The 12,919-nt window shown below is 45.4% G+C and overlaps 1 protein-coding gene across 1 annotated transcript; it reads left to right on the top strand.

The window, feature by feature from the left end:
• The first annotated feature begins 11,445 nt into the window (after window positions 1-11,445).
• CDK5R2 (cyclin dependent kinase 5 regulatory subunit 2) lies at window positions 11,446-12,706 on the top strand. Its single transcript, XM_087713088.1, has one exon. It carries the CDS (start codon window positions 11,653-11,655, stop codon window positions 12,583-12,585), a length of 933 nt encoding a protein of 310 aa, XP_087569214.1. The 5' UTR covers window positions 11,446-11,652; the 3' UTR covers window positions 12,586-12,706.
• The last annotated feature ends 213 nt before the right edge of the window (window positions 12,707-12,919 follow it).

Raw genomic sequence — 12,919 nt, 5'->3', positions numbered from 1 at the left:
GAGTTAAGAAAGGAATTCAAGGTAAGAGCGCAAAGACTCATGACTTATAATGTGTTTGACCCCCTCCTTAGGGCTCAGCCTGGTCATCTCCTTTAAGTGGCTTCCAATTCCCCATTTTCCTCAAATGGAAGCATAGGCTTCTTCAGTAAAAAAACAGATGTTTGCTTATTTTCAATGTTAAGCACCAAGCAAAGTTAACTGTTTGCTCAGACTCTTTTCTTTCACCCATTGTGTGTGCGTGTGCATGAAGTCCCTTTGAGCCTCCTCCTGAATGTCAATTTAAAAATTGCTCACAAGACATCCAGCTCCAGTGTGCATAAAAGACTAAAATCACATGATGTTGGGAGTTAAATGAAGGAAAGGAAATACGAGTAATTCTAGGAAAGGTGCCTTCTTCTCTGCCATACTGCCTGCCTTTTGGGTCTCCTGAAATTCAAATGGCCTGATTCCGGTGTACTTCCTCTACAGCCTTTTGAAGAGCTGGCATTCCCCGTGAGCACAGGTTTGAAGCACTGGATGACCTTTGTAATTGAAATATGTATGGTTTGGCTCAGTTATTCTGTCTTGTGGTGTGTCTTTCTGTAATCACTTCACGTGAACCAGACCAAACCAATTAGATAACATCCTGGCTTCTGGCAGGGCCACAGCCTGAGAACTGCCTTCTGGCCCATCATCTTTCATGCACTTCTTCCTCTACTGGGGAAAGGGTAGGAGTTGCTCCCAAATTGCCAGATCCAGGTAAGGAGTCCTTTTATGCGTTTCCAACTTCGGCCATTATTGGCAAAGCTCTTGAAAACAGTTGCGATGTTTCCAGTGACGTGCGGTGACGGTTACCATTGGTGAGGCAAGACCCCAGCAGCGGCGAGAAGCAACGTCCCCGGCACTGTGTCCAACAGGTGTCTCGCATTTATGGCGGACATAAACGCGAGACGCCTGTCAGACACAGTGGCGGGGGTGTTGCTTCTCGCCGCCGTCGTGCTCCACCGCCTTGCCCCCCCCCGCCTCCTCCGACAAACAATCCTGATGCCCCGGCCTGCAGCCAGCCCAGCACCGAGCCTGGACTCACCGCTCTTTTCCTCCTCCTCCTCCTCGTCCCCGCTCGGTGCTGGGCTGGCTGCAGGCCAGGGCATCAGGATTGTTTGTTGGAGGAGGTGGGGGGGGCAAGGCAGTGGAGCGTGACGGTGGCGAGAAGCATCTCAGATGGAGCCGGGACACCCGGAAGGCAAGCCAGCACTTCGGCATGCCTTTAAGTGCCGGCTTGCCTTCCGGGTGTCCTGGCTCCATCTGAGATGCTTCTCACCACCGTCACATTCCACCGCCTTGCCTCCCCCCACCTCCTCATACGGACAATCCTGATGCCCCGGCCTGCAGCCAGCCCAGCACCGAGCCTGGACTCACCGCTCTCCTCCTCCTCCTCCTCCCCACTCGGTGCTGGGCTTTAAAAGGGTCTCCCCTCCCCAGCCAGCCCACCCAGCCAATTCCTCCCACCACCACCACTGTGTTCAACAGGCCAGGTGTCTCGCGTTTATGACGGACATAAATGCGAGACGCCTGGCCTGTTGAAACACAGCAGCGAGAACATCCCTGCCGCTTCTGTGCTCCGCCGCCTCGCCCCCCTGCCGCCTCCGACCCCACCGCTGTGAAGAAAGAAAAAAAAACACACACACACAAACCTCACAATAAAAAATTAATTTTTTTATTAAATTACAAATTACAAATTAAATTACAATAAATTTGAAAAAAAAAACCTCCGTCTGATCCACCTTTTCCAGCTGTGGAAACTCTCTCAACTCTCCTCTTGTCCGCCCAACGTAAGCGTGCTCAACATAAGCTCATAAGGCATGATTCGCTGCTCCCCGATCAGGAGGCGGGAGAATCAGTGCCTCTTTTGCATATGAAAGTGTTCGCTTGTTAACTCCACCTTAACTTTTAAAAGGCGAACAATTCCTTAGGCAAAAGAGGCCCTGAGTTCTCTGGCCTCCTCCCATAGTTAACACTGAGAGCAGACACCAAGCCACTGTGACTTTGAATCTGGTAGCAACTACCCTGGCTTTAATTATTTAAAAAAAATTATTTAAAATTCTTTCTTTCCCTCAGGAGACTGGTGAGGCCCTGCCTCCCCTGCCTCTAGTGACTGCACGTCCCTGGATGTTTCTGATGCTCTGACTAGGTATTGTGTAAGAGTCAGTGTGACTTATCTGTGCTGGCTTTAACAGTCCCCCCCCCTTCCTCCCCCCTATAAGCCTTTTGCTTGGTTCTCCCCCAGAATTCCCTGTTGCTTTCCATCTCAGCAGTGCAAGGGCCTACTTTTCTCAGATCTTCATCTATTTGGCTTCAGGCACTCGTTTTTTCCTCTGTACTCAAGAACATCTCTAATGAGGTCAAAAACTTCCCCCTGCTCCAAAGCTACTTTGAATGCTAACACAGAAAGCCCTTGTTTGATCTCACAAGTCCCATGAATCTGCATTCGTTCAGCAGGAATTATTGTGGGCTGCAGATTAGAGATATGATTCTATCAATCCTAGGATTAGCAGAACTTGGGTTAAGAGGTTACTACAGACAACATTTTCATCCAGACAGTACCCTGAAAGAACAGGCTTGTTTGTCCATTATTTGGGGAAGTAATTTGGACAGCGGTTGCTGCTTCTCATAAAAATGAGCATCCTTTGTATTTGAGTTTTTGGATGACAGAAGGAAGGTGTTAACATGTTTGGGTGGGTGGGTGGACTGTCTACATACTTTGTTTTTGAGTCCCTGATAAAAGAAGGGGGAGGGAGAAAAGACATTGGGAAGACTTGGTTGGGGTCAGGCAACATGTTAGAGCAGTGTCAGAATAAAGGGGGGAAGGTAGAGAAGATTGGATGAGTAGGTGGTATGCTGGAGCAACTGCTGAGTCAATGAAGCTTGGGAAAATACCTGGCCAAGTCCAGCGGTGCACTGGGTCAGAAGCTGAAAGGGAAAGGAGGAAAAGAGATATGGAAAGTACTGTGAAGGGGAAACCCCTTGGATTTTAATTAACTCTTAGTCCACCTCTCTTTCTCTCCCCGTCCCTTTAAATATATTTTCCTTCTTTTATTTTCTCTTTCCAAAAGGTTTGACTAGGAAACAGGGTGACAAATCACAAATTCTCTCCTCCAGCTTCTTTTTTCATAGATCTAGTTCAAAAGCTCACCCCTACCACCACCAATTTTGCATAAGGATCAATGAGAAAATATCTGCTAGTTTTGAAAATAGCTTGGATACATTAATTTGGGAATAAGAATAAGAAAGACTAAAACTAAGACTAAGACTAAGGGTAGGGTAGGGTTGGAATAGCATAACAGTGTTGGAAGGAACCTTGTAGGTCATCTAATCCAACCCCCTGCTCAAGCAGGAGGCCCTATACAATTTCTGACAATTGGCAGTGTAGTCTCTTCTTGAAAAGCTTCCAGTGATGAAGCTCCGAAGCTGTTCCATTGGTTGATTGTTCTCAGTGTCAGAAAATTTCTGCTTATTTCTAGGTTGAATCTCTGATCATTTTCCATCCATTATTCCTTCTCTGGCCTTCTGGTGCCTTGGAAAATAGCTTGACTCCTTCCTCTCTGTGACAGCCCCTCAAATATTGGAACACTATCATGTCACCCCTGGTTCTTCTCTTTACTAGACCAGCCATGCCCAGTTCCAGCAAATTAAAGTTTTAAAGGATGTGAAGGCAGGTTCCTAAAAAGGCAGATTAGCATGTGTGTGGTCACCTACTTTCTCATCCTTCTCTCACCCTCCCCTTAGATAGGGCACCAAAAATTTAAAAAAATCCAACAGCATCCTGACCTACAGTAGTCATTTCTTCTCTACTCGAGCCACTTCCATAACCAAGAAGTTTCTCTCCTAGGGGAAGTTGTCAGTATAGATGATTGTCAACCTTCAGCTACTGCAACATTCCAGGTGAAGTCAGGCTGCTGAATCTCAGAGCTCAGCCTCTTGGGAAGTTCATCCACGGACTTTTCTAAGAAAAGAATAAAAGGCAAGGTTGGTTCAATGTGACCATCTCTGAATTTAAGAGCTTCATCACAAAGAAGATAACTCATGTGCACAAACTCTCTTATGCACACATGTGGGGACAAGGAGATGTAGTTGAAAATGTTTTGGGATAGGTGGAGTAGTTCAAACTGATGCTGTCAAACAACTATCTATAGAAGAGAATATTTATAACTCAGGGTTGAACGGTGGGTCCTTCGTGCTCTCTGAACTTGGTTGTTTTCTTGCAGATGTTTCATTATCCAAATTAAGTAACATTGTCAATGCTGATGAACATTTCACCTCAGTGCCGATGATGTTACCCAGTTTAATGCCACAATGATCTTCCCTTCCAGTGGAAATAACCAGTGATCTTGCAACACTTGTCCACTAAAGCTCTGGTGAGAGCAGTTGGAATGTTCCTGATGATAGTTCCTTTCTTACTGAGTTCTTAAGAATCCAGAGTAGGTTGTAACTTAGAATTCTTCATTACACAATAGAGTTAGAAAAAGCATTCTCACGGTTCTCCATTTTGTTTCCCCTTCTAAAATCCTCCTTCTTCCTGTCTTGGAAGTTGCAGGCCTTCTCCAGACCAGGACCATTCTAAACAATCCAATACCATTAGTGAGCAAGGCAGCAGATTCAGACAAACTGTTCCTTTGCAAATTGAGTTCACTGTAGGTGACCATAAAGCCATGCTTTGGCTGTCCATTTGGTATAATATCATTCATGTAGCTCATAGCTGCAATCACCACATTTGCCAAGGGAACCATGGGCAGCATCTCCCTATATAGTGTGGGCAACCTGTGACATGGCCCTTCACTACTGGAAATATTACCACCGTAGCCCATCCCCAACAGTACGTCATGAAGGAAAGGTAAGAAGTGTGCACTGGACTATCTGAGATGATGTGATCATTTGTAGGGTTGCTGATCACAGTAGACCTAATGCTTAGTCCCTGTACATTGATAGTGGGAGATCTAGAACAAATTAGCTTTTCCTGCTCAGGTGTCATCAGGTAGCACCACTGAATACACAGACATGGATATGTCACTACATCTTTTTTCAATAGTCACTCTGCTCCACCTTTGAGCAGCAGACCTTGGCACTGCCCTCCCTGTGACTAACCTTGCTCTAACTGATCTTGCTCTCCAAGTCATTGCTTACACAGTGGGGTTTTATGGGAAAAGGAATATTGTTTAGCAAACATTCCTAGCTAAGCCTAAAAAGGGGAAGGGGAGGAGGGGGAGCAGCACAGAAGCAAAGTCCAAGAAAAAAGGCCTCGCTCCACATAATGCAGGGGAGCATGGATCCAGTGCATAATCATGTGGTCACATTCAATACACCACACACAGAGGCTTAATTTCCCCAAATAAGAAAGAAGGACTTGTGGGGGAGGGAGTTTTGGGGAGGAAGAAATGTTCTTTTAATCTCAAAAGCAGAGTGATTTGAAAAGCAAAGGAATGGAATGGGGTGAATGAATCCTTCTCTCTATCTCAAATCACCATCTGCCCCACCAAACTTAATCAAAATTAAAGCCATTTTTTTTTTAAAAAAACTAAAAACTAAAATGGGATTGGGGCTGAGAAAGTTGCTTAAAGGATGGTCAGGCAGAGGGGGAATAGTAAAAGGAGAAACAAGGGATAAAATGTTCTACAGAATGCAACCATTAAGAAAAGTGACACCAACATTAAATGTGACACCGACATTATTTAAGTGATAGACTGTTAGTTATGGAGGTAAATTGTATGTTGTTAGAATATATATAACATAGTATCTACCTTTGGTCTGTGATCTGTGAAAAAAGTCTTCGAAAGACGAGGAGGAGGAGGAGGAGGAGGAGGAGGAGGAGGAGGAGGAGGAGGAGGAGGAGGAGGAGGAGGAGGAGGAGGGCTTACAAACCAAGCAACAGAGAAAAGGCAGCTTAGCCCACAGAAGCAATGGAGACATTGCAAGCATCTCAGGAGAGAACTTCCCTAGATTTTTAGACCATACAGTTGAGAGGAGGGAAATGTATTTTCAGACTTGCAAGATTCTGTTACTCTTAACCTTACAATAAAGATGGTCCTAATACCTATGGTGGGTGCTTTTTGCCTGGCCTACCTCAATGGGCTAACAGGTCTCTTTTTAATCCATGGAGAGCCCTAACTTACGACTGTATTTCATGCATCTGATGTGGACTGCATTATCCAAATTAGACCTAATGGCAGCTAAAATCTTCAGTACACTTACAATAGATAGAATTCTAAATGGGATTTTTGGTGGACTGTGATCCAGTAAATTGTGTGTCATCACAACCATATCCGATTTCAAGCAATTAGAAGATTCTTGTTTTTGATATTAAGCAGTAGTTTCTGTACTGCTCCTAAGGCACAAGAAATACATATAGGTCAGATGCACTCCTTTTTATGTTTAGCAATTGAAGTGGGAGAAAACTAAGGATCTGAAAGTAGTTCCAGACAAGGTAAACATCATCTGATTGATGTCCTTCAAGTGTGGTTGTTCCACACAACCTCTGCCCCAAGCAGAGAATCCTCCTAATCAACGTAACCACCTTTTCCTTGATGGGATCAAGTTAGTGATCTGTCAGAGCTAAAGGCTCCGGATGTGACAGTCTGGCATAAATTCAATTTACAAGCAAAAGTAGTTGACAAATTACATCAACCAAGCAGGACCTGCAATTGCATAAAACGGGGATTATTACTCTCTAAATGATGGATTTTTATCTTAAGGCTATCAGATGCATGTTAGAGATACAAATCTGGGGTACATATATCTGTAGAGCCAGTAGAGGGAACCAGAGAGACAAGGCTAAATCATTGGCTTCCATATAATGGTCACATGGAGATTTGCAATCTATATCTGGTGGCTCTAATGAAACTTCCATAAATTCCTCCTATTGGCTAGGCTGCCTGGGATACATGATAGAGTAATAGCATCTACATGGCAAAAAATTGACAAGCTTGAAGAATCATTAAATAATGAGCTGCAACTCATCCTATTTGTTTAATGGGGGAGGAGGCAACTTTGTGCTGGCTGGCAGCTGCCCCCCCCCACACACACACTTTAAGCTGTTATTCTGAAGAATCTACCATAGTGCAAAGTAAGGGAGGGTAGCTTTTCTGTTTGAGTCTACAAGGTTTTTAACTATACCAAAGCTACATAAAACAAGGCTTTTATTTGGTTTCCTGCCTGAAAATGGCAAATATTTGTCTGAGCTTCAGTGGCATGATGAGAGAAGGTTTTGGAGATTGCAAAGTAATTCTGAAGCTGAATGCAGATCCAATACCTGTTCATTTTTGCTACACTTTACAGTATATTTCACCAGCATATATTATCGCATCATACATGCACTCCTCAAATATGAAATGAATGAATGAATGTATTGCATTGCTGTAGAAAAGAAAGATAGCAGCATTATGACTTACTGCAAATGAAACTATTTCACCGAAATTTGTCCCTACTATGTTCTATGTGTGAGATAATGCATTGTCGGTAGTGTAATTTCTGTCTTTTACAAGTCTGGTTTCCAATCTGATAATATTTCCTGCTCTCCGATCTTGTCTTTAGAGCTAGAGCAATTAGGAGCTTCTGGATGTTTATTCAGGAGTAAATCCCATTGATTTTGGTGCAATTTACTTTGAAGTAAACATCAGCAGGACACAGTCCCAAAAGGGAAAACACCTGTAAAAAGGTGAATGATCCTAGGAGAGCATAAGAAGAAGGGGAACAGCCTGGCTGGATCTAAATAAGTTTGGTTCAGCAGAAATGTGAGGCCACAAAGCCTTCTTATGCAGGAGCTGGAATTCAGATGCATACAATTTTTATGAAATCCCTTTTAAACCCTTCAGTTAGTAGCCATCATTCTATCCTACAGTGGCCAATCCCCTTATTTCACTATTTGTTTTATGGAGTACATTGATTCACATTATTTGCCAGCTGCTGTTAGTGCATTTATGAATGAGCTCTTCTGGCATTTCTATCAAAGGGAAGAAGATGAGAAATGAATATCCAGATCTGCAGCCTTTCAAATACAGAAGAGATTGGCATAGCTTCCTATATTTAAGCTACCGTTCTATCTTCCTAAAAGGAACTTTTAGGAAGAAGCCTGGTTAAAATAGCAGTGTTATACCTATATCAGAAGAAAGAGCCTTTGCCTTGCCTGATCCCTGACATGAATGAATGAATGAATGAATGAATGAATGAATGAATGAATGAAGATTATTCCATTATAGAAGCAAAGCCTCAAGTAGAACAGTCCTAAAATAAATTCATCCCACCTATTATTTGTGCAAGGATGGCTAAAATAAACCTTGTGTAGCTCTACTGGATGCAGTATTAGTGGTGGCAATTAACTGTTGACTGAATACTATTTGCAAAATAAACTTTTTAAAACTTAAAAGTAAGTAAAACCAAGTAAAACCAAATCTTGGGTTATCCAGGTACTCTCTGACCCACTCCTTGTTCAAGGCTCCCAAACACCCCCATATCCACCACGTTCTTTGTCCTTATCAAAAGATCTGAGGTATGTCATCCAGTCTTTCTTGGCCATCAATGCATGTTGACATATTTTTTAAAATCTTGTCAACTATTTGAAACTAGTCCAAGCCTTTGCACACGCAGGATTTATTTTCGTAATATCGCCTATCATTGTGAGCCATTGCAAATGTCTATTTAGAAAAGTTTGTTTCCTCATGTTGCATCTCACCTCCTGGCTTGATCCAAAGGAGAAATGGGGGGAAATGTACAGAGATGCATATTTTCGTAGACAAAAATATGTATTGGGAGTCCTCTATGCCTTTTTTGTGGAATTTTTTGTGAAGAGCCAAGGTGGCGCAGTGGTTAAATGCAGCACTGCAGGCTACTGCTAGATCAGCAGTTCAGCGGTTCAAATCTCACCGGCTCAGGGTTGACTCAGCCTTCCATCCTTCCGAGGTGGGTAAAATGAGGACCCAGATTGTTGGGGGCAATATGCTGACTCTCTGTAAACCGCTTAGAGAGGCCTGAAAGGCCTATGAAGCGGTATATAAGTCTACTGCTATTGCTATTGCTAATTTGTCATCAAATAAAAATATCAAAGCAAGAGTTATATGGAAGATGTATTTCTTCACCAGTTTGTTAGTCCAATAAAACTTTCTATTCTTGGCATTTCATTTTCTCATGTGATGGTTTTTATGAACTTATTCCTAGACGCTGTAAACTGGAGATGAGGTCCTTTAATTTAGGCCATTGTGAAACATTGTAACTGGTAAATGGCAATGATAATCTTCCTTCTTCCCCACTTACCAAGTAGAGTGCTGGGTCACCCTGAGATAGGATCTGATCCTGAGAGATTGTAGAATAAAGGCTTTATTACTTGAATCCCAAATCAATGTTGGCACTAACACCGTAGGTACAGTAAGAATGGGATGAATATACTGCAAAATGGAGATTTGACCAATGGAAGGCAGAAGCTTGGGATAAACATCTAAGGCAAGCTAAAACTTGCTGTAAGATTATATTTATCCTGAGAGATTAGCTACTTGGCTATTTGGAAAGGGCCAGACACTGTGCAGATAATCTGCTACAGGCAACTTGCTTCAAGATGAATATGTAACATGTCTAGATCAATATAGAAGGTTGCTCCCATCGATCTCGGTGAACTTCTCAATCATCTTTTGAATCATTGATACCCAAATACACTTTTGTGAGATAATCCGAGTTTAACAATTGATACGTAAACAATTGACAATTTATGGCTCTTCATTGACATATGAACTATACTTTTTAGCATCATGCACCATCAATCGTATTGATTATAAATGAAATTCACCAATATAAATGAAATGAAAGCAAGTGTGTGTAATCACCCTTATGTACAGAGTAGTGATGTCTGCTTGATTCTCTAAGACTGTCCTGTAGAATCTAACGAACTTCAGTGTGATTTATATTTAAAATATATGTTGTCAGTTCAGGGTGGATTTGAAATGCTATCAATATGCCATTCCAATATGCAGTTCCTTCCAGCAGTTCCAAAAAGGCTCCACAACCAATTGCACTACTCAGGTGACCCTGAGGACACAGATAAATCTCCAAGTGGCCTCAGCGACTCTCTAAAAGAATGCAAATGACCAGCTCTGTGCAAGGAACATAAATCCTTCCATTCCTCACCATTCAGTCAGAGCTGAAGAAGCTTCTTGGATAAGCAAAATGTTGTTTCAAAGAAAAAACAAGAAAGTCCAGTTGCCTCTTGAAAAAGCATCTTTGGGACAACCATGACCTGGACATTTATCAATATGTTAGCCACACCCAATTACCTTTTTCAGGTAATTTCAATCCAGGTGCAGAAATGGTGCCTCTAGAAGAAACACTGACCTGGAAGAAAGCAAATAGTCTCAAATATATTCCCACGCTTGTCTAACACTGCTACTGCAGAGCTCCTATGACCTGGATGAGGCATCAAAATAGCCTCTGGACACAGTATTCTCCTCATATTAAGCTATGTGGTCTGAACATGCCCTAGTATGTAACCCTGCATCTAGAAGCCAAGCAAAAACTTGTGGCCATTGCATTATTTCTGCATTACTCATTTCTTACCTACTGAAGGTACTCTAGGAGTTGACTTGAAGAATTGGGAGTTCCCAGTTAATAAAGACTTCAGTTACCAATCTCATGACAGAGATTAGGTGGAAAACTCAAGGCTGTATCTATGTTTACTAATTTGTGTTCTGACCTGTAAGATGCTGATTAACTTTTCAATTGTTTTCTGCCCGATGCACAAAACAGATGCCTTGGTTTGACTTCAACTGTCAGAATCTTAACACAACATCGCTATATTGAATTGGGATTATAGGATTATAGCGAGGGGGGGGGAGAGACCTGCGTTAGAAGTATAGGGACCTTCCTTAGAGGGGCAAGGGGCATGCTTAACGACTTCTAGACCTGCAGCACGGCATATTTATTTATGGGTTTTCCCAAAGCCTCCTTTCCTAGCCCTAGCTACGCCAAGATGCTCTTTAGGAAAAGTACTGCTCTGCGCAATTGTCTGACATTTTGTACCAGGCATGAAGATTATTTAACCACCCGGATGTGCCAGCGCGTTACAGTCAATGGCGTGGGGGATAACGCGGGGCATCCATTTCGGAAGATCTGAACGTGGCCTCCGCCAAGCCTTGTAGGGTCACGCCCTTGCCTTAAGAGCCGATGAATGAAATTACAGCTTGAGAAGGAACGGGGGCCTGAGCAAAAGCCGAGCTTCCCTTTTCTATTTTTATTTGGAAGCCCCCCGGAAGAGAGAGGCGTCCCCCCTGGAGAAAAGGAAGCGGCATCGGAGCGGGCGTGGGGGGGGGGCGAATGCTGTGCCTCCCGGCCATTGGCTCCCGGGGAAAAGAAGCAGAGGCTTGGGATTGGCTACCCGTACAGAGGCGGGGCGGGGCCAGGGCGGCTTTCGCTCGGAGCTGCGGGCGACTTCGGAGAACGCTCCTTCTGATCGCCGGTTGACCCTACTTTCTCCAGCCCGGTGGACTTCGCTGCGGCGGCTCCCTTCGGGTCTCAAGGCGCCGGCGCGGCCATTGCGTCCCGCCCCTGCCCATGGCCGGTGTGCGGGGCGCGACTGGGCAGAAGCTGTGAGGACCTTCCCGTAAAGCAGCAACTGGGGAACCCGCCGCAGCCGCCTCCAGGATGGGTACAGTGCTATCCCTGTCGCCCGGCGGGTCTGGGAAGGGCAGCCATGGGATGCTCGGCGAGAAGGCGGCTCCGGGCAGAGCTCACGGCAAAGGCGAGAGCCGCTTGAAGCGGCCCGGCGTTTTGATTTCTGCCCTCACCTGGAAGCGCCTGGTGGCCGCCTCTGCCAAAAAGAAGAAGAACGCGAAGAAGGTGACGCCCAAGCCGGGCTCCGGAGGCGCCTCGGATCCTCTGGTGCAACAACGCAACCGCGAGAACGTGCGCAAGTCCCAGCCGGACGGCACCAAACAGGGTCCCTTGGCTGTCCCGGTGCCAACTGTGCCCGTCTCGGTCCAAGACAACGGAAAACCGCCGCCGCCCCCGCCGCTGCCCAGCAACCGCTCGGCCGCGGGCTCCCCGCGGAGAGTGATCGTGCAAGCTTCGACGGGCGAGCTCCTCCGCTGCCTCGGGGACTTCGTGTGCCGCCGATGCTACAGGCTCAAGGACCTGAGCCCCGGCGAACTCATCGGCTGGTTCCGCAGCGTGGATCGCTCGCTCCTGCTCCAGGGCTGGCAGGACCAAGGCTTCATCACCCCCGCCAACCTCGTCTTTGTGTACCTGCTGTGTCGCGAAGCGCTGCAAGGCGACCAGATTGGCAGCCAGGCGGAGCTTCAAGCCTCCTTCCTCACTTGCCTCTACCTGGCCTACTCCTACATGGGCAATGAAATCTCCTACCCGCTCAAGCCCTTTCTGGTTGAGGGTGACAAGGAGCGCTTTTGGGACCGCTGCCTCTCCATCATCCAGGGCCTGAGCGCCAAGATGTTGCAGATCAACTCTGACCCGCACTTCTTCACGCAGGTCTTCCAGGACCTCAAGAATGAAGGCGAGGGGGTGTCCACAAAGGACTCCTCCAGCACCAACAAACACTGGACTATAAGCTTGGACCGTTAGGAAATTTGGGGGGGGCTCCACAACACCCCCAACCTTCTAGAAAGAGCTCACCTCTTCATCCCCTTCTCACCCAAAGGCTTGACTCAACTAGGGCTTCCCCTGGAAGAATTAAAACCAGGATTGGGGAGCTGCGGGGGGGGGGGCATAGCCCTTAGTCATCCTCTTTTGTACAGGTAGCATCATGGAACTGCTTCCCATTCTGCCCCACAAGCCTTTGGTAGGGTTTGGTCTGTGTATGGGGATGGAGGAGGTTTGCTACAGCCACCCTTTCAACACTCCATTTGGGGGGGGGCACACCCAGAATTACATCAAGCCCTTTTCACAACTGCAGCAA

The sequence above is a fragment of the Thamnophis sirtalis genome, unplaced genomic scaffold, assembly GCF_051295495.1.
Source record: "Thamnophis sirtalis isolate CommonGarterSnake01/CBP01778 unplaced genomic scaffold, rThaSir2_p1.2 scaffold_1, whole genome shotgun sequence".
Taxonomy (NCBI): domain Eukaryota; kingdom Metazoa; phylum Chordata; class Lepidosauria; order Squamata; family Natricidae; genus Thamnophis; species Thamnophis sirtalis.
The sequence above is the reverse complement of the archived record's forward strand: the minus strand, read 5'-3'. Positions and strand labels throughout refer to the sequence as shown.

Bases quoted from the DNA above. Each gene is read 5' to 3' on its own strand.
- CDK5R2 (XM_087713088.1), top strand. From the start codon at position 11,653: ATGGGTACAGTGCTATCCCTGTCGCCCGGCGGGTCTGGGAAGGGCAGC.